This window comes from Leucopleurus acutus, assembly GCF_964270905.1.
Source record: "Leucopleurus acutus genome assembly, chromosome: 8".
NCBI classification, from domain to species: domain Eukaryota; kingdom Metazoa; phylum Chordata; class Mammalia; order Artiodactyla; family Delphinidae; genus Leucopleurus; species Leucopleurus acutus.
The window spans coordinates 22,360,631-22,382,224 of NC_139151.1; the positions used below are offsets into that span (position 1 = coordinate 22,360,631).

General features: G+C 41.7%; 1 protein-coding gene across 1 annotated transcript in view; it reads left to right on the plus strand.

Moving 5' to 3' along the window:
- Positions 1-3,132: 3,132 nt before the first annotated feature.
- Positions 3,133-21,594, plus strand: part of ARHGAP20 (Rho GTPase activating protein 20) — a gene marked incomplete at both ends in the record, with an annotated part of 148,318 nt that continues 129,856 nt past the window's right edge. Inside the window, 2 exons of the mRNA XM_082845165.1 lie at positions 3,133-3,237; positions 20,914-20,996. Coding sequence (XP_082701291.1) covers positions 3,133-3,237; positions 20,914-20,996 — 188 coding nt within the window. The remainder of the gene's footprint in view (positions 3,238-20,913; positions 20,997-21,594) is intronic.

Here is a 21,594-nt window from a genome sequence, read left to right on the forward strand (position 1 = left end):
TCTAATACTTTATTCATTCATTCCTTCAAAGGTAAGTCATTGAAAAAAAAATCATTGAAAGCATACTTCTGTGCCTGGCACAAAGAAGACAAATAAATATAACCTTCAATTTCAAGGAGCTTACAGGCAGGTAAAACAGATAATAATAGTATAGTGTAATACATGCTATAAAGAGAAGAAACCACACACAGGAGAGACAGTACATCCAAGTGGTTAAGAGCACTGGTTCTGGAGCAGACTCCCCAGGTTCCAAGCTTGGCTTCACTTCTTAACAGCTGTTTAACAAGTTATTTAACATCTCTGTGGCTTGGTTTTCCAATTTGGAAAGTAAAGTGTGAGGAAATCTACCCTGCAGGATTATTATGAAGATTTAAGTAAATTAGTATGTGTAAAATGCTTAGAATAGTGTCTGATATGAAGTAAGCACTCAATAAACAAGTAAGCACTCAATAAATGTTATCTGTTACTACTACAGAAGGTGCACTTAACCCTTTGTGTGTGATTGGTGTGTGGAGGTAGCTAGGTAAAGAGTAATAAAGTCAGGAAGATTTCCCTGATTTAATTATTAACGTAAGTGTTGAAGATTTATTTCCTCAACAAATATTTATTGGGTATTTACTATGCACCCTGCACTAGATAAGTAAGTATAAAGCAGTAGGTTGGAAAATATAGAAGGAAAATTTCCCAGGCAATGGAAACAGCAGGTTCAAAGCCATGAAGATGTGAGAGGTCAAGACAAGTTCTTGAAGTGCAAATAGTTCAATGAGAGGGAGAAAAGGGTGAGAGGTGAAAAGGGGTAAGAAATGAGAAAAGAAAGAAGTGATGGCAAGGGTGTCAGATTGTACTGACATTTGTACTATAGCATTTGAAATTTATTCCATAGACATAAGGAGCCAAAGAAGGTTTTAAGCAGAGGAGTGATGTGATCTGATTTGTGTTCTTAAATCATTACACTGGTAATCATATTAATCTGAGCAAACTCAGTTTTATTTAGGAAGTGAGACCTCCCTCAAAACTCCTTATAGGAGAGGGGTAGGACAGTTTTCTAAGCAAATCAGAACTAACGGATTTTGAAATAAAAGTGCTTAGAAATTAAGAAGTGAAAGTGGGTTTTCCATATATGCAGTCTAAATAATACTTTGATTTGGAGCACGAGGTATTTATCTCAAAAAGAAACAGCTGTTAATACACGAGGCTCTGAAATAACCAACTACAGCCTGGCCCTTCTGGATCTATCTCATATCCTTTTTGCGTGTCATTCATTCATTGAGTCAACAAATATTTATTGTGCCAGACACTGGTCTAGGCACTTGGGATGAACAACAATAAGGAGTCTTGCTCTCTGGAAGACAAAGATAATAAACCTTAAACATAATAAGTAAATTACATGAAATATTCTTAAAAAATATTGAAATTAAAAAATGAAGCAGAGCAAGAGAACTGAAATCATCCATTCATGATAGGAATCACAATAACATGATTTCAACAAGGAATGAAAAGAGCTGCAAAGCCCTCTGCAGTGTAAAATTCATGAAAAACTCTAGGGTGAGTGCAAAGTCCTGTCTCTGGACATGGATCTAAGCACAGAGAGTCAACCTGAAAACGTGTGTGTGTGTGTGTGTATATGATTTATAAAATTATATATATATATATATATATATATGTGCATGCATGATTTACAAAGCCTGTGTAAGCCTACTTTAAACAATGTGATATGGACGAGGCTTAAATTGGGCTGGAATATTTTCTCCCCACTACTTCCACAATAAACAATTCCGGGGTTTGGTGGTGGTGGTAGTGTGTGGGTAGGTTTTGGACAGCAACTTCTGCTTGGAACAGAGCTGGCCAGAACCCTATTCTTCTACAACCTGACCTGACAGCAGCCCAACCCAGCAGGGGCCTCAATCTGTTATTTCTTACAGAAAAACAAACAAACCTCTTCCACAAGCTAGTATCATAGAGCGGTGTCCTTCATCACTAATCCGCCCTATGGAGTCCTGACTCCAAGGGAAGAATGCCACCTACCGAATCATCCGCCCCAGTCAGCCAGTCCTGCAAAGTGAGGCAATACTCAACTCAGCCCAGGTCGGCTCCAAATCCTCTCCCTCTGATTATTCTTTAGCCTTTAAAAAATTTGCCACTATTTGGGCTGACAGGAAGTTATGCTCTCAGCGCAGATATCTGATAAACACTTCCACATATTGTAGCCTTCTCAATAGCTAAGCCAAATTTCAGAGTCCTCTCTCTGCCGCATTTTCCTTAATTGCGCTTGCACGTCTGGAATGCCCGGGTCTCTGCAGCTCGCAGAGAAACCGCCAGTGCAAATTGCGCAGGGGTTGCTGCCGGGCGGCTGCAGAGCCACCGCGGGCAGGCTAACGTGCGGAACCGCACGACAGGTCAGGCGGCGCCGCGGGCTTCCCACGTGCGCGGCCGCGGCCCTCTGCAACGTGCGACTCCGTCCCCGGCCTCCCGGGCGGGGAAGGGGCGGGGGCGGGGGACCCCTCGGCGGTCGGCCGAGAGCTAGGCAGGAATCGCTGCCACTCCTCTGTTCAGGCTGAGGTCGCCACAGCTGCGCCGCTCCACGCGCTAACGGGGCGCCTTCCCCACGGGCGCGGCGCGGGAAGGGATGGGGTCGCGTGCGAGTGGGCTGGGCAGCTGGAGAGGCGCGCATCCACGCTAGAGGCCTGCGTTCGTGACACCGGCCGGTGAGCTCCTTCGGGCTGGCCCCATTCGGAGGCGCAGACTGAGAAGGTCAGTCGGGCGCCCGTGCCCTAATATATATCTAGAAGGGCGCGCCTCAGGCCGGACCGGCGCGGGGAGGGCCGCGGCCGGAGGAGGGCGGCCTGGGGAGGGCCCAGCGCGGGGCGCCTGGCGCCGAGGGGCGGGCCCGAGGCGGGGCGGCCGCGGCGCTGACGGGCGGTCGCCGCCGCAATCGCCTGCAGCTGCGGTGCCGAGCGCGGGCGGCTGTACATGGCCCCGACGGGAGGCGCGCGGCTCGCACTCGGAGCCCGGCTCGCTGCTTGAGCTTGGCGCCCGCCTCGGCCTCGCGCGTCCTCGCCCGTCCGGCCAACGTCCCACGGACATGCCCGCGTAGCCTCCTCCTGGGCTGGGATTTGCTTGAAAGTCCTCTTCATGGAAGCGATGTCCCCTCAGCAGGAGACTCTAGGGGGGCAGCCGGCGCGCTCCTCTTCCCTGACAGGAGTGTCTCGGATCGCGGGCGCCCCCGGAACCAAGAAGGTGAGGACGCCGAGCGGGGCCCGGCGCCCGCTGCCGCCGCGCGGGCCGAACGCCGCAGGGATTTAACGCTCGAGGCCCGCGTCATTCGTCTGAGGCCATTCTCGCCTTCCCGTCTCCCAAGTTACCCCGTCACCCCCGGGTTTTTCGCGTCTAGAGTCTCAGTCGCTCTCGGAGCGGACCCGGCAGCCTCCCTCCCCGTCTCCATCCGCCGCGGGACCCGCCCCCCCTCCCTCAGGCGGGGCGCGCGGCCCGGGTTTGGGGCATCGCCCTTCCCGGCCCCTCTGGGTGCCCAGCCCCGGGGTTCCCTGAGGTACCCCGGGAGCTCACCGTCCCTTGACGGGGTCAGCTCTGAGGTCGTCAGGGCAGCGGCGTCCGCCCGTGTGCGGCTACCGCGCTGAGGAAGGTAGGCGGCCGGGCTGCGGCGCCTGCGGGGCTCAGCCCCTCACCTGGACGCGGCCTCTCCGCGATATTTTGCTGGGGGTGGCCGGGAAGAGGTGCCTGCGCCCCACAGAACGACTCCCGGTCGACGCCCGGGGACGCGGAGGGCCGGTTCGGCTTGGAATTGGGCTGGGTGGGGCGGGTGGGCTGCGGCTTAGGGGCCTTCACCCTACGCTTGTCCCCTGGCCCTCGGGGCTTGGCAGGGCTGGAGAGGGGTTGGGTGTCGGTGTGGGCGTGCGGGCGGCGCGCGTGGCCCCTGACAAAGCTGGGAGGAGGGATGCGGGCAACAACTTGTAGCGTTCCTTTCGGATAAACACGGCCGCCGAGCGGCGTGCCGATTCCGATGGGGTCAGGTTTCTTTGGAACGGTTCCCTCAGCAAGTGCACGTGGCCGCGAGCTGCCGGCCTCTGCTGCTTGGCTCTCGGAGGAATTGATTCGGGTGTTTTTAGCCGTGTCTGCCCTCGCTCCTCCCCTCCCCCAAAACCTGATATTTGGCTTTTTTTCTCTGTGTCCTGGTGGTTCCCTTCCAGCTTCTGTGGAGAAAAATTGGGATTAGAGGGATAACCTAACTCATCCTTAAGAAATATCTTGAGGCATTGCATTTGCATCATTGGAACCTTAAGGGGCTACGCAGGCTCCCCTGATTGTCCGGATCTTACTGCCTTTCATGACTCTTCCCAACAGGATCCTGGGTTGGCTAGAGGTCAGTGGAAGAGTGGTGAGATCGGTGCAGAGTAAAAGTGTGTGTGAGCTCCCAAGGACCTTGACCGTGTCGCGGAGCGATCTAGGAGTGTCAGTGAACTTGATGTTGTATCGGCTGTAGTGCTGGTTCAAGCCTTTGATGTATGGAGGCTGCGGTTTGTCCTTGTCGCTTTTCCCCTTCAGAGATGCAGGGAGGGAGGGAGAGAATTTACTAGGTTAGTGCTATATGAATTTTCAGTAATTAACATAGGTTTTAAAACAGTTTTTATTCCTGTAAACTTAAGGAATTGGGGGAAATAAAGTATTTGTATTCCAGAACAGATCTCATCCTTTTTTACTAACGGTAATTAAGCGAGAAAGCATGAGAGTAGCTTGATCAATCAAGAAGTACTTGTCCTGGGCTTCCCTGGTGGCGCAGTGGTTGAGAGTCCGCCTGCCGATGCGGGGGACACGGGTTCGTGCCCCGGTCCGGGAAGATCCCACGTGCCGCGGAGCTGGGCCCGTGAGCCATGGCCGTTGAGCCTGCGCGTCTGGAGCCTGTGCTTTGCAATGGGAGAGGCCACAACAGTGAGAGGCCCGAGTACCGCAAAGTACTTGTCCAACAAATGAAGGGTTGCTGGGCATCTTAAGCCATTGTCCTTAAGATGCTGTCCTTCATTATAAAACGTAATGATTTGTCACATTACCAGTCTAGTCTTTTCCTTTTAAAATTTTGCCAGTCTGGTCTTTCTACAGCTTTTTACTCCCTTTAGGGTGAGAGTGAGGTTGAAGAACTATTTTATTTTGCTTTTAATATTTTTTTTCCAGAAAAGTGCATCTCTGCCTGTTTTAAATGTTAGTAGGCATATCTGTTTGATTTCAGACCTCCATAGCAATAGAAAATAATAATAATAAAAGAATATTTCCAAATTGTAGCTCACAGAATCATTGCCATTACACTCTCATGGACCACAATCTTTTTGTAACCCCAATATTCAACAGATTGATCTTTTATGTTTCATCTTGCCTTTTTAGTGTTTGGTAGTCCTAGTGAGTCATGAGACTTATTTCTTAAAAAGTCTACTATATGGTTGTACTGTTAATTACTAAGATTTGGATCAGTGTTGTTTAAACTGCCAGTTACAATCAACATTTTAAAAAATGAAATAGAACAGAAAATATTGGCACAGTGGTAAGGGTAAAGATTGCTTTGTGTAACTTTTTTCTCTGTTTCATTTATATATTTGTGCATTTTGGGCAGCGATGTAAAATGTGTTTCTTACTGAACAGTCAGAATTTTTTTTTAACATCTTTATTGGAGCATAATTGCTTTACAATGGTGTGTTAGTTTCTGCTTTATAACAAAGTGAATCAGCTATACATATACATATATCTCCATATCTCCTCCCTCTTGTGTCTCCCTCCCACCCTCCCTATCCCACCCCAGAATTTTTACAGTTTCCTATTTGTGAAATGAAAAATAACAATAGTACCTAAGTCCTCAAGATAGTTAGGAAAATTAAATGTGAAGGAGAGTGAATATTAATATATAATAGCACTCAGTAAGTGATGGCTCTTATTTGTACTTCCGTACCATGTCTGTAATTCACACTACTATGTCCCAATTGTTCAAGCTAAAAATCTAGAATTTGTTTTCAACTACTGGCATTTATTTCCTCAGTCTACAACAACCATCAGAAAGGCCAGTCGAATATCACTTCAAAACATATCTTGAATTTCTCCACTTTCATCTCTACTGCTGCCATTGTAGTCGAAGCCAAACCACCACCATCTCTCACTTGAACATTTGCAGAAGTTCCCTAACTTGTCTAACACATTTTTTGCTTTTCCCTGACCTAGTCTCCATTTAGGAGCACCAGAATGATCTTTAAAAATTTAAATTGATCGCGTTCCTCACTGCTTAAAATCTTGTGGTGGCTTTCCATCATATTTAGAATAAAATTCAGACTCCTGTACTTAGCCCTCCCTACTTCATTCCCCTCATCTGCCTTTTCTGCTTTGCTTGTGTATTCTCCAGCCACATGGGCCTTCCTTTTCACACATTGAGTCATCACATTCATTCTGTTCTGAGGCTTTGGTGTTGCTATTCCCTTTTTGTCTTTTTTTTTTTGCCACACATCTTTGCAGTGTTGATTGTTTCTAATTGTTCTGATCTTAGGTTCTCCCAGAGGCCTGTCCTGAGTACCTAAATGGAAGTTGCCTCTCAGTCATGTTCTGTACCTTCTGTTTTATTCTCATTTTAACATTCAGCCTTGCCTTACATATTATTATTTACTTCCTTGTTGTGTTACCTGAACTTCTCACCAGATTGTGAAAACCATGAGAATAGGGACATTATCTGTATTGTTCAAGGCAGCTGCCTCAGTGCCAAGGACAGTGCTACATGTTAGATACTCATTAAATATAAGCTGGGTTACATACGGCAGTGAACAGGGACAGATATGCCCCTGTGTTCAGAGTTTATGATTTAGAGCAAGATCAGCAAACCTTTTCTTAGAGAGCCAGCTAGTGAATAATTTAGATTTGTAGACTGTAAGGTGTGTCTGTTGCAGCTACCCACTATGCAATTATAGTACTAAAGCAGCCATAGACAATATGTAAATGAATGGGCACAGCTATGTTCCAATAAAACTTTATTTAGAAAAACAGGAGGTGAATCCCTGGTGTTGTTTGCTGACCTCTAGAGCATGACTGTTGACTAGAACTTTCTGCAGTGAGAGAACTGCTCTTTTTTTTGCTTGATTTTTTGTGTTTTTTTGCAGTACGCGGGCCTCTCACTGTTGTGGCCTCTCCCGCTGCGGAGCACAGGCTCCGGCTCAGTGGCCATGGCTCATGGGCCCAGTGGCTCCGCAGCATGTGGGATCTTCCCAGACCGGGGCATGAACCCGTGTCCCCTGCATCGGCAAGTGGACTCTCAACCACTGTGCCACCAGGGAAGCCCGAGAACTGCTCTTTATTTACAGTGTACAATTTGTTTCTTTGGATAATGCATTATGGATAGAATTCTGGATAATTCTTCTGGATAACATATCCTTGAGCATATCCACGTTTGGGCAGAACAGTTTTTGTGAAATGAAATGGCAGCACATATTAGAATAATTTCAGTTAGGGATGATTTGTGTCATTTTCAAGCCCCTGACCCTTTGGTTTCACATACTAATTGAAAAGTCTTTAAACAAGGTAGGTTTTGGGGAGGGAAGAGAGACTTACAAGCACAGAAAATCGGTCAAAGCAAAAGGATTTTAAAATAGCTCCAACATTTAAAAATGTAACAGCTACTATTATACACTTCATTCTGGCTTTTCTTTCTACATTCTCGGGGTCCAAATCTGTTTATAGCAGTTTATGGTACAACACCCCTGAGAGCCAACTTTAAGCCATGTGTGTGTCTTGCAATTGGGGTTTGAATGAAGCAACTTTGTGTGTAAGACTTGGTTTTATTCTTTAATACTGAGAAAAATATTATGCTCATGGTTAAGCCAGTATCCTACTGAATACTTTTCTGATGTTATTCACAAAATGAGTGGCATAAAATCAGGTCCATGAGATTGTTTTGGCTGGGAGCAGTCTGGAATTATCAAAAACTGAATTAGATCAGAAAGAGCCTGTTATCACCGGTGTGACCTCTGAACTTCTGGCTGTACTTCGTTTCTTTGTTTGTAAAATAGGGGTAATAATCCATATCCTGTATATCTCACAAAGTTGTTTTTTATGGGTCAAAAGAAGAAAGAATATAAAAACACTTTTGAAAAAAGTGCAGAGGCCATTAGTAATTTTTACCAGGTGATATCTGTAAAGCAATAAAAAAAGTTTTATTTCATTGGATTTAATACAAGAACATTTACATGCAAATGAGTGAATGCTATTTGTCTTATTCAGCTCGGGTTGCTGTAACAAAATACCATAACCTGGTGGCTTAAACAAAGGACATTTATTTCCTGCAGTTGTAGAGGCTATGAATTCCCATGATCCGGGTGCCAGCCAATTCAGTTCCTGCTGAGAGCCCTCTTCTTGGCTTCCAGTTCTTTCTGTGTCCTCACATGGGAGATAGAGTGAGAAGAAAGAGTGAGGAAGGTGAGGGGGAAGAAGGGGAGGGAGAGGTAGTGAGAGAGATGGAGGTGGAGTTAGATATCTTTGGTTTCTTCTCATAAAGGCATTAACCTTGTCATAGGGGCCCCATTCTCATGACCTCATCTAAGCCTAATCACCTCCCATAGACCCCACCTCTTAATACCATTACATTGGAGGTTAGGGCTTCAACATATGAATTTGGGGGGGCGAACAAGTATTTGGCCCATAACACTAACCATCAAAGCAGTCACCCTTGAATGTCATAAATATCAAATATTGTAAGGTAGAAACTTGAGGAAAAAGATAAGAGTTTACTGTTTATAATATACGGAAAAGTAAAGGAAATTTTTCAAAAAACTTCTTTAACTAAATGCCTAACTATACATAATACACATTGATTATAATATATGGAGTAGGCATTATTAATGTACTCTTAGAGAGGAAGGAACTGAGCCCTGCCAAGGCTGCATGTAGTAAGCAACAGAGCTGGAATTTGAACCCAGATCTTCTAACTCTATTTCTCTTTCCAACTAGATTATAGATGCATTTTTTATTGTTTATAACATAAGATGTAGGGGAGAGTAGATGTGAATTTTATATAAGCAGTTGAACAAGCCATATTTGAGAAGTTTTTCTCCTGAGAGATAATTTCGTTCTTTAGGGAGCAGAGTCTCTACATTCTCCGTGTACCACAGAATATTATGTTCACTGCTGCCATTAGGTAAATGTTAGGTAAATGTATTAGTCAGGGTTCTCCAGAAAAACAGACCAGTAGGAGTCCCATGATTGCCATCTGCGGAAAAGTCGGTGGTGTAATTCACCACCATCTTTTCCTGAGGACAGGAAGAAATGAAATGTTCCAGCTGGACAGTGAGGGAGGAAAAAGGGGCAAATTCCTCCTTCCTCCACTTTTTGTTCTGTAAAGGTCCTCAAGGCATTGAATGATGCCCACCCGCATTGGGGAGGACAACCTACTTTACTGAGTCCACCAATTCAAATGCTGATTTCATCTGGAAATGCCTTCACAGACACATCCAGAAATAATGTATAATCTGAGCATGCCATGGACAGTCAAGTTGACACATAAAATTAACCATCATAGTAAATATTGACTAATAGTGACAATCAGTGACACAATCATTGCTATAATTTCTTTGGAAGTTTGTGATCTTTATCCCTTGGTATCTGTCATCTGTCATTTTCAGATGTTTTATATAAGGCACTCATATTTCAGGAGCTCTTTAGCCAGGCCTGCTTTCCACATTGATGCTGTTGGAAAACTTGGCATATTCTCCAAACTCATAGAAATATATTTCAAAGTTATGTGTGGATGCACAGAATCCTATGCCTCAGTTGTTTCCACCATGGAAAATTGTGTGTGGGAAACCCAGCTGAAACTCTCAATTCAGTAAGCATTTTGATATCATGAATCTTGAGTGTAGGAAAAAACTTGCTTCCATAGTCATCTTCACTTAAAATGTGAACACAGCAGTGCATTTTAACATAGCAAAAAGAAAAATTAATTTTCATGACTCTGACATTCATATATTAGAACAGAATATGTTGTTTTTTATGCAATGAAAGTTAAAGATACTTTATTTTTACACATTCTTTACACATTTGTGTAAAAAGTAATTATTAATTTTGAATATTGAGTCCTCAAAGTTAAATAGAGAGTTGTAACTTATAGACTGAAAATTCACAAGTCACAGATATCTAAATGGTGCAGTTGCTTTTTGGTTCTGAAATGAAGTTTGTTGTGAAGCAATTTATAACTCTTTCCCTTCACCATTCTTCTGATTTAGGGTTTGGTGAAAGGTCTGCGGGATAAGAGGTGGAACATATTCAGTAGACTGGGAGAAGTGAGACAGCTGATAGCATCTTCAGAAAGTGAAAACTTGAACTTCAATAATTTGGGTGTGTGAATTCTTTCACTGTTCTTATCCTGCCATCCAGGACTTGGTGGTTCTTCTTTTCAAAGTAAAGATGTCTTGTGCCTTATAGGACCACATACAACTTAACAAACATCTGTGATTATAAAACTTGCCTTCTTAGAAGGTATCAGTAGCTGAAAATACACTGGACTTCAATTTAAATTGCTGCTAAAACATGTTATAAACTATACAGTGTCACAAAAATAAATAGGTATATAATATCAAGGTTAGATATGTGTGTGTTTACAAACTTATATATACATACACTCTTATAAACAGTGCTTTGAGGACATATATGTACATTTTATTATTGTGATTTGATGGAGTTTCATGACTCATACCCCTCAGTCTCCAGGGTATTTGGCAAAAACCTCTGTTACAGGCTGAATGTTTGTGTCCTCCCGAAACTCGGATTTTGAGGCTGTAACCCCCAGTATAATACAATTGACCCTTGAACAATGTGGGGGTTAGGGGTGCTGACCCTCCACACAGTCAAAAATCCACTTAGAACTTTACAGTGGGCACTCTTTATCCATGGTTCTGCATCCACATGTTCAACCAACCTCATATGGTTTAGTACTATAGTATGTATTTATTGAAAAAAATTTCATATGTAAGTGGACCTGCACAGTTCAGATCTGTGTCCTTCAAGGGTCAACTGTATTTGGAGATAGGGGAAATAATTAGCTTAGAAGAGGTCATGAAGGCAGAATCCCCATGATGGGATTACGGCCCTTATAAGAGACCAGAAAGCTTGCTCTCTGTGTACCCCACGTGAGGGTACAACAAAAAGGCAGCGGTCTGCAAAGCAGGAAGAGGGCTATCACCAAGAACTAAATCTGCTGACACCTTGACCTTGGACTTCCTAGCCTCCAGAACCATGAGAAATAAGTTTGTGTCATTTAAATCATCCAGTCTGTGTTATTTTGGTATAGTAAGTAGCCTGAGCTTGCTGACTACCTTTATTATTATTTTTTAAGATTTATTTATTATTTATTTATTTATTTACTTTTTGCTGCGTCGGGTCTTAGTTGCGGCACACGGGATCTTCGTTGAGACATGCAGGATCTTTTGTTGCAGTGTGCGGTCTTCTCTCTAGTTGTGACATGCGGACTCCAGAGCACATGGGCTCTGTAGTTTGCGGCATGCGGGCTCTAGTTGAGGCATATGGGCTTAGTTGCCCTGTGGCATGTGGGATCTTTGTTCCCTGACCAGGGATGGAACCCATGGCCCCTGCACTGTAAGGTGGATTCCTTACCACTGGCCACCAGGGAAGTCCCCAGACTACCTTTAAAATAAACTTTCATTGAGGTGAAAGTTTGCTTTCCTGTTCTGTTGGTATAGCAAGTTTTCTAGATCACAGGGACTCTAAGGTTCTAATGTGTGCAGAAAGCCTTCAAGGTGAATGCTCAATTCGTTAGTAGCTACAGCAGCAGTTTTTTGAAGCAGCCTAGGATGGGGTGATGTTTATGTTTTGTTTGCTTATGGAAGACTTAGCCACAATGTGGGAGACTGGAAAGGGATCAGAGGAAACTGCCTTTTGTCAGCCACCAGTAATGGGGCTTGAAGGCAACATAGCCAGTTTATTTTATAATTTTGTTTCAGTCTGATTTTCTTTATCCAGGACAAGTTTAGATTAGAAACATCCAACTGACAGCAGAAATAGCTCTATCAGTATGTCACTGCTGTGCTGAACAGCCTTGACCTAATTTTGACAGACAGCTGTCACATGACACAACTGAAAGGTAAGGCCTGTTTCTGGATGTCTTGTCACTTGTGTGTGGACTCTGAAAATGGAATGTATGTGTGCCCACATCAGCTCATATTTCAAAGATCTGGAAAACCCAACTGCTCTGTGGCCTTTTGCTTTCCCTGTTTACCTTCATCCTAATTTATACCTAGGAGAGTGTCTGTATTTCCTCTTCTACCCCTACATTCACCATCTGGAACCTCAGCTTCCACAGGAGGCATTATGAGGTTACAGTATATCTGAATCTGATCGGATCTTGGCCTGTTTTTTGTTTGTTTGTTTGTTTTCTTGTTTGTTTGTTTTCTTGTTTGTTTGTTTTCTTTTTTTTTTTTGCGGTACGTGGGCCTCTCACTGTTGTGGCCTCTCCCTTTGCGGAGCACAGGCTCCGGATGCCCAGGCTCAGCAGCCATGGCTCACGGACCCAGCCACTCCACGGCACGTAGGATCTTCCCGGACCGGGGCACGAACCCATGTCCCCTGCATCGGCAGGCGGACTCTCAACCACTGCGCCACCAGGGAAGCCCTTGGCCTGTTTTTTATTGTTATTTGATACACTCTGGTTTTTACCATTATGGTTTTTGGATTTGATCACTGTACTCTTCCCCTCTGCAGGAGGAAGTGAGAGGTTGCCGAGTTTTCCAACAATGTCTGATACATTCAAGCCTCTTAGCCTTCATGCAGGTGGATGGGCACTGGGGAACCAGAGAACCCCTTTGTCACAGTGTGCCATGGATGTAGAAATAATAGCACTTCGTATGGACTGTGATGTGAAAAATTTAGTGAAGCCCTGCCCTGTAAGGGAATATTAGGGATAGACCATTGGTGATCAACCTTGCCTACTCCAGGGTGCTACTAAAGAGAATCATGACAGGAGGTTGAAACTGGTAGCTTTGCCAAAGAAGAAAGTCCAGCCAACATGAAGGCACATAGTGGTACTCCAGAAGTCTGCATGGGTAGGGTAGAGACAGAGGAACAAATAATAATGTAGAAGGGGAGTTCTACTATTCTCATATTTATTACATACAGTACTTATGCACTCCAAAGCATTACTCTGTATGTTATACTATCATGGTGCTTTCCCTGTCAAAGGACTTCCACATATATAATCTTTTTGATTCTTTGTGGTAGGTCAAACAGTCATGTCATTTTACAGAGAAGACTCTGAGAAGTGATAGAACCAGGATCCAGAATTTAGGTCCAATGTCTTCTAGCCCAGTGCCGATTCTTCTATATTACATAGATTCTCAGGTTTGTTATTTTATTTCAAAGTTCTTGTCTCACAGAAAGAGGAAAGATAGCCAAAAGTAGAAACATTTCTTTCTTAATTTCAGAAAGAAATTATATCCCTTTATGATAGTCTGGGCTGTGATGACATTTGTTTTAATTAAATGCTCAAACTGATTTTGGCTGGGATGATTATGAGTAAATAGAAGATCATACTCATCACAGACAAAAGTGACAATAGTGGGAAGCTTCAGCTCATCCAGTGGTCAAAACCTTGTGGTAATAGGACATAGAAGCAAGGGGCAGGGGTAAAAATAATTTCCTTGTTCCCTTGAAGGGCCGATGTCTTTGAGATATGTCTCTGCAAATAAGTGCAGCAGACATGTACGGAAGACAAGAAAGAAATAGTTCATTGCTCACTAAATTGTACAGATTAGCCACAAAGGATTAAGAGTCAAATTTGAGTAAGGTAATTTGTAAATTTGATTAAACATTTTTTTCTATCTTTGAAAGTTTAGAGTTCTTAAAAGCTTTCCTCAAAGTCCTTATTTTAACGTTATGCTAATTTTAAATGTTTGAAAGTGACTGTAGTACATTTGACTTAAATTCAACTGAAATGCTTGAATTTTTTTCTTCATAAAGTGACTGGAACAAAGCAAAGTATGAAAAATTGTAGTCCATCTGACTTAACTCTTTCATCCTGGTCCTTTCTTTTGCTAGGCTTTTTTTCCTTTAAATCTCTATGAGAACTGAGAATGACCAGATTCAGAGTGATCTAGAGGTTCCAAAAATAGCTCTGTATCTCCTGGTTGACACGAAGTTAAAATTCCAGTGAGAGACTACATATAGGTTTCTTTTTAAAAATTTTTTTTAATTAACTAGTTTATTTTTGGCTGTGTTGGGTCTTCATTGCTGCACGCGGGCTTTCTCTAGTTGTGGCGAACGGGGGCTACTCTTTGTTGTGGTCTGTGGGCTTCTCACTGTCGTGGCTTCTCTTGTTGCAGAGCACGGGCTCTAGGTGCACGGGCTTCAGTAGTTGTGGCACGTGGGCTCTAGAGCACAGGCTCAGTAGTTGTGGCGCACAGGCTTAGTTGCTCCGCGGCATGTGGGATCTTCCCAGACCAGGGCTGGAACCCGTGTCCCCTGCATTGGCAGGGGGATTCTTAACCACTGCACCACCAGAGAAGTCCTACATATAGGTTTTTAATATAAACAGTGTTTTATGCGTTGTTGAAAATAAAAGAACAAAACTTTTTTCTTCGATAACCTGCTTACAATCTTATTTTCCTACGTAGGCACACTTGCATTACCACCTTAAACCCTCAGGTATTGGTAGCATTAATTCATTGATTTAACACACAGCTATTGAGAATTTACTATGTGGAAATACTGAGTAGGGCACTGGAGGAATAGGGAAGGAATAGTGGCAAACTACAATAAGCAGGTGGGCATATTCCTCAGATCTCTGAGGAATTCAAATGGAGAGCCACTCAGATATTTTGTACAAAAACATGTTGGACAAAAAACAAATAAGTAATTTCCATTTTAATGTAAATATACTTCAGATGATTATTATATGAGTAAGGAAAATTATAGCTTCTGGTTATGAACCAGTTTGCTGGGCTGGAGCCCAGTAGTTTAGTAGTTTGGTAGTTAATTTTTGTTGCTGTTTTTGTTTTTTTCACTTTAACAGCCTTGTTGAGATATAATTTATATACCATTTATCCACTTAAAAGTGGATTCAGTGGTTTTTAGTATATTCCTAGAATTGTGCATTCATTTCCACAATTTTAGAACATTTTCATTACCACAAAAAGAAACACTGCACCCGTTAGCCATTACATCCCAATTCCCTCATCCCCCAAACCCCAGGCAAGCACTAATCTAAGTTCCTATAGATTTGTTTATTCTGGATATTTCATTTAAGTGGAGTCATATAGTATGTGGTCCTTTGGGACTGACTTCTTTTAATTAGCATGATGTTTTCAAGATTCATCCATGTTGTTGTACATTTCATGGCTTCTTTTCTTTTATTGGCAAGTAATATTCTATTTTATGGATGTACCACATTTTGTTTATGCATTCATCAGTTGATGGACATTGGGGTTGTTTCCACTTTTTGACTATTATGAATAATGTTGCTGTGAACATTCACGTACATGTTTTTGTGTGGACATATATTTTCCTTTCTCTTGGTTATATACCCAAGAGGAATTTCAGGATCATATGGTAATTCTATGTTTAGCCATTTGCAGAACTTACAAACTGTTTTGCAAAGTGACAGCACCATTTTATATTCCCACTAGCAGTGAATAACAGTTCAATTTATCCACATCCTCACACTTGTTATTTATTTGTCTTTTTTATTGTACCCATCCTGATGAGTATAAAGTGGTATTTCAGAGTTTTGATTTGCATTTCCCTGATGGATAATGATGTTGAGCACCTTTTCATGTGCTTATTGGCCATTTATATATCTCCTTAGGAGAACTGTCTATTCATATCCTTTGCCCATTTTTAAACTAGCTTACTTGTCTTTATTGAATTGTAACAGTTCTTTAAATTTAAATATGCTGGATACAAATCCCTTATCAGATACATGATCTGCAAAAATGTTCTCCCATTCTGTAGGTTTTCTTTTCACTTCCTTAATAGTGCCCATTGAAGCACAGAAGTTTTAACCTTGATGATGTCCAATTTATCTGTGTTTTTTTGTTGTTGTTTGTGCTTTCGGTCATATCTAAGAAACCATTGCCTAATCCATGGTCACAGATATTTATGCCTATATTTTATTCTAAAATTTTTATAGTTTCAGCTCTTTTAGATCGTTGATCCATTTTGAGTTAATTTTTGTATATGGTGTGAGATAGGAGTCCAACTTCATTCTTTTGCATGTGGATATCCACTTGTCCCAGCACCATTTGTTGGCAAGGAATTAAGTTGCCAACAAGTTAAAAGAATCATCAGACAAATGTTTACCATGAAACTCAATGGTAATGTAAATGTCAACACTATGTCAAAAGATGTAGTTTGCAATGTACAAGGATGATTCTACCATCCAGTTCCATAACAAATGCTTATATTTCCTTAGTGACAGCATTCCAGCAGAACCCCTTTAAGTATGTTTGTTTATGTTTCTGTGTGTGTGTTTGGGCGCAGTAGTGTAGATGTGGACAATGAGTGGATTTTTAAATTCACTTAAAACCTTCATCTATTGAGTATATAGTTTGTACCAGGTATTGTACTAGGCTCTAGGAATGCAAAGATAGGTCTGCTACAGAGTAGAATTTCAGTAGTTGTTGAAGGATGGGAGAAAGTTTGGAAATAAAGATGTAGTCCTTGCTCTCTAGAAAGGGGCAGAAAGATAATTATAGTATAATCTGAAATGCTGTAACTGAGGCATAGCTGTGAAGCAAGTTAGGAACACAGAGAATTCAACATTTAGTTCATCCAACTGATTAAAAAAAGAATTGAAGTGGAAAGCACCTTGCACGTTAGCAGGTAAAGTTGCTACAGTTTTGTGTTATTATTGAAACATGAAAGAAAAATGAAGTATAGGCATTTGGGTCTCATCTTCACTTATGATCTCCATTCATTTACTCTTTGGCAGAATAGTTTTTGCCTCTGATACTGAATATAGCTGCAGAGGAGACAGCTTAGAAAACCAAAGATCTAATTTCTCTCTAGTGCTTAAACCTTGGCAAATGGTACAAAATCAAGAAAATCATTTCTAAAAGATTAATGCAGTTGATTTTTTCCCTAATGTTTAGTTTGTCAATTTAGAAGATTACCTTTTAAAAATTACTCAGTTTCAGAATGGCATCCAATGTTTATGAGGTAATCTCAATATAGACATCAAGCACTTGGGCATTCTGAAAAACCACCGTGGATTACAATTTTTAAGCTAACAAAGAAACCTACACTGTTTTAAACCTATTTTCTGTTTCCTGTGAGGCAAACGATCATAGTTTTCCCTGTCACTGAACAACTGGGAAATTTGTTGGTGCCGGTACAATATAAGTATAGCCTCAGTCTGTCCTGACAAGTTTGTAGTATTGTACATTTAGAAAGGAATCGATAGTCTCCTTCTATTTCCATGTATTGTATTTCACACAGTTGTTATAAACAAAAAGAAAATCCAAGTCTTTATTGCCTGAAAACAGATTCTTTGATAGATATGTGAAGTTTTTTGAAGTCACCATTGGTTCTTTGTTTTGCTATACTTTTGAGCAAAAGAAAGAGATATGTATTTTGAATGAATTAATACCTAGGCTCCCATTATATTGACAACTCTTAAGACTTTTTATTACTTACAAGAGAAATGAATCCTACGAATTCTAAATTCATTTTGTATATAATGTTTATTTTCTAGCATATCCAGGGTGAATCTTTGGTAGACACTTAACATGAGAATATCAGAAGTAGAAGGAACCTAGGAGACTATGTAGTCCAAATTTTCTCATTTTCTAGATACAGAAATGGAGGCCCAGATGGGTGTCTGAATTGCCTTAGGCTGCATGTCTCATTAGTAGCGGTGTAAGTCTGAGTACAAACAATAGGACCTCAAATAAAAATAATATTTTGCCTGTAGTTTGATTGCATTCTCTGAATATGAGTCTACTAGATGATGTAGATACACTCAGCATTTGACTTCTCACACATCTGCCAATTTTATAACTAAGAAAACAATCTAATTACTATATACAAATATATATAAATGGTACTCTACATTAGGTCTCCCTGAAAAACTCCTATTTTAAAAGAACCTTTACAGAAGAAAATTTGTCACTCTTCTTTAATTATCCATTCTCATGTTTAACAACCGTCAGTCTCAGAAAGATTTCCTTGTATGGGAAGGTTTCAAGTTTGGAGTCCATGGATCCCTCAAGAATCCTTGTTGGGTGTTTCTGAACCCCTTGAAGTTATGTTCATAATTTCCTTCACAGCTTTTATAAATATCTTGAGGGATTAACCTGGATTCTCAGTCTATAGTATAGCTGCATTTCTTTTCGCCTTATCTTCTTTGGAAGACCCTTGCTATCCTCTGTATAATAACTGCATTACTTTGGAGATTTACTGTTTCCAAATGAAGAATTTAAGATCATTTTAACTTGTCTTAGGGTTCTTTCGTTTTTTTTTTTGTTTGTTTGTTTTTTTAATTTTTATTTTTTTTGCGGTACGCGGACCTCTCACTGTTGTGGCCTCTCCCGTTGTGGAGCACAGGCTCTGGAGGCGCAGGCTCAGCGGCCATGGCTCACGGGCCCAGCCGCTCCGTGGCATGTGGGATCTTCCCGGACCGGGGCACGAACCCGTGTCCCCTGCATCGGCAGGCGGACCCTCAACCACTGCGCCACCAGGGAAGCCCAGGGTTCTTTCTTTTTTTCACATTTTTAAATCATTTTTATGGCTGTCTTTTGAGCCCTTTCCAAATTCTTTGTAAACCCAAAAACCAGGGAGCTCAGAATTAGAAATCATATGTTAATGAAGATCTTGTTTAGGCACTTGGATCTGCTGAGAGTGGTGTCAGAGGATTAGGAGCAGCAGAAGTAAGACTGCTGAGACAGGTCCAGCAATGTGGCCCCTGCTCAGGTAGGCTAGGCAGACCCTCAAGGTCAAAACAGACCGAGGGTAAGGGGCCCAGGTCAAGCTTAAAGGATTGGGAGCATTTCAAAGTTCAAAGCGTAGTAAATAGATCCTGAGTAAAGGGATTCAGGATAAGGAGTAGGAATCAAACCTAGACCTGAAGGTGAAACAGAATCCTGCAGAAAATCTGCCTAGGAACAAACTGCCACCTTTCGAAGTAAAATCAACCTAATCTTTCAGAATTGAGACTCTTCATATGGGGACAGGCCGCTGGACTTTGCAATACAAATACTTGTCTCCTAGATTTCCCTTCACCCTGCAACCTCTACATTCACACTGGCCTCAGGATGTTAGATTCCTGAGAGTTGGGTTCCCAGGAGATGTGACTAATGGAAAACAGTAGGATAGGGCTTACGAGCTATAATATATAAAGTAGTTTATCAAAATCACTGGGGTTCGGAGGGATTAGAGATTCTTCTGGGAATCTGATGAAAACTGTGGGCTTTCTCTTCAGAAGGAAGGCACCAAATACTATCATGTAAAAAATTTTATACAATTTAACCTGCCCTGAAACTGATTCATGGTTAATAACTCCTGATTGAGAAGTATGGTGTTCTATATTTCTTACCCATTTGTTTCCTGTTCTTTATTAATGTTTTACATAATTGTTTCTGTTGCTGTCTGAGGTATACTGAGGAGGTTTGGGCATTTAGTTTTCATGTGTGAGCTAAAAGATTAATGGAGGGAACAGCAACACTGAGGCCATGGCACTGAATATGAGTCTACTAGATGACGTAGATACACTCAGCATTTGACTTCTCACACATCTGCCAACAATAATGGGAGAGATCCATGGGGGCATGGTGAAACTGGGGGAAAAGAATTGTGCCAAAGTCTCGTATCCCCTTCTCACTAGATGATTCTTCTTCTTTTCCTTAGGATGATCTAGGTTTTATTAAGAAGCAATTCCTTTATGAATCATGTAATGAGAAACGGATACTGAGCCACTTGGTTATATGTGGGTTTTTTTTAGAGCATCCAGTCCCAAGCATGGCTGGCTTAGGCCCTCAGGCAGTGGGTGAGACTTCTGGCCAGGAAAGGGTGAGAGAGTAGAGCAGGAAGAATGCTTTGGTGACACAGCCTGAACTTCACTCATGGCTATTTGTGACTGTATTGTAAATTTTCACATTTATATCCAGTGGCAGTTCCTCTGACTCTATCTAGAGGTGTTAAATCTGTAAGATTGAAAATTTAGAGAGTAATTGTCGGGTTAATTCAAGTTGAATAAAACCTCACCACAAATTTTAGGTCCTGTAGAACAGAGTACCTGAATTATCCAATTAATTCTATATTTATATACCACTTAGAAAAGAAAAAAAAATCTTTTTTTTCTTTAAAGTTACAGCAAAAAAAAAAAAAAACCTCCTTTGAAAACCAGATTCCCCAATATGTAAATATTTAAATTTAAATGTCTATTAAATGTGTAAGAAATCTAGTCTCCATCTTGTGCTTTAACTACTTATCTTCTCCATTTACCTGATCTCTTCAAATTCTGTCTGTCCCTGAAGCCCAGTTTGGGGCCTACCCTACCAGTGAAATAGATCTAGTAGAACCTACTCTGATGACGTTTTAGAGTATAAATTAGATAATCCAGTCCTACCTTTGGCATAGGGCCTGGCACATAATAAGCAGTAAAGCTGCAGTTGATGATAATGGTTATGAGCTGTTTTCCCATATACTCTAGTCACCATTTAACCACCTTGTTCTCTGACCATAAAAAATACTTACTGCCTGTACCACTTTTTGACGCTTACTATCTTAGTTTAGATGTTATTATTTATTTCCAGAATAAGATTGCAAACTCCTTGATAGGTAAGGATAGGCAATACAAAACTTGCTGAGTTGGATTGAAAATAGGCATTTACTTGCTTTACATGCCATGTGGTCTTCATTGTGATCTTTTTTCCTCTACAGAAAATGAAAACACTAGCAGAAAGGAGGAGGAGTGCTCCATCTCTTATCCTGGATAAAGCTCTGCAAAAACGACCTAGTACCAAGTAAGTGAAAAGCTTTGTGTTAAACATTTGGTATGTGCTTCATTTCTTTCACCTGTGGGGTTTGTTTGCTTTTTATCAAGACCAGAATTCTCTGTTAAATAATAGAAAATATGACTTCTGAGTTTATTTAATAAGGCCTATTCTTTATGTGACACTTAAAGCCTTTTAAGAGCTGGTGATCAATTGCTTTAAAACTGATTCAGAAGTGAATCTTACATCACATGGTACACAAACATGCATGTTCCACACATTGTTAAAGTTTATTTATGGAAACAATTAGAAATCAGTATACTAAAGATAAGTTATTTTAACCACTATACATGTTTGGTTATACACAAACTTTTGCTTACTTTTTATCATAAGGTGATGCCTGTGTATGGGGAAAAGGCAAGTTTTTACCAATTTTAGGTATGAAGAAAGATAGCCAGATTAAGATTATTAAAAAATTGAGTGTTGGGCTTCCCTGGTGGCGCAGTGGTTGAGAGTCCACCTGCCGATGCAGGGGTCACGAGTTCGTGCCCCGGTCCGGGAAGATCCCACATGCCGTGGAGCAGCTGGGCCCGTGAGCCATGGCCGCTGAGCCTGCGCGTCCGGAGCC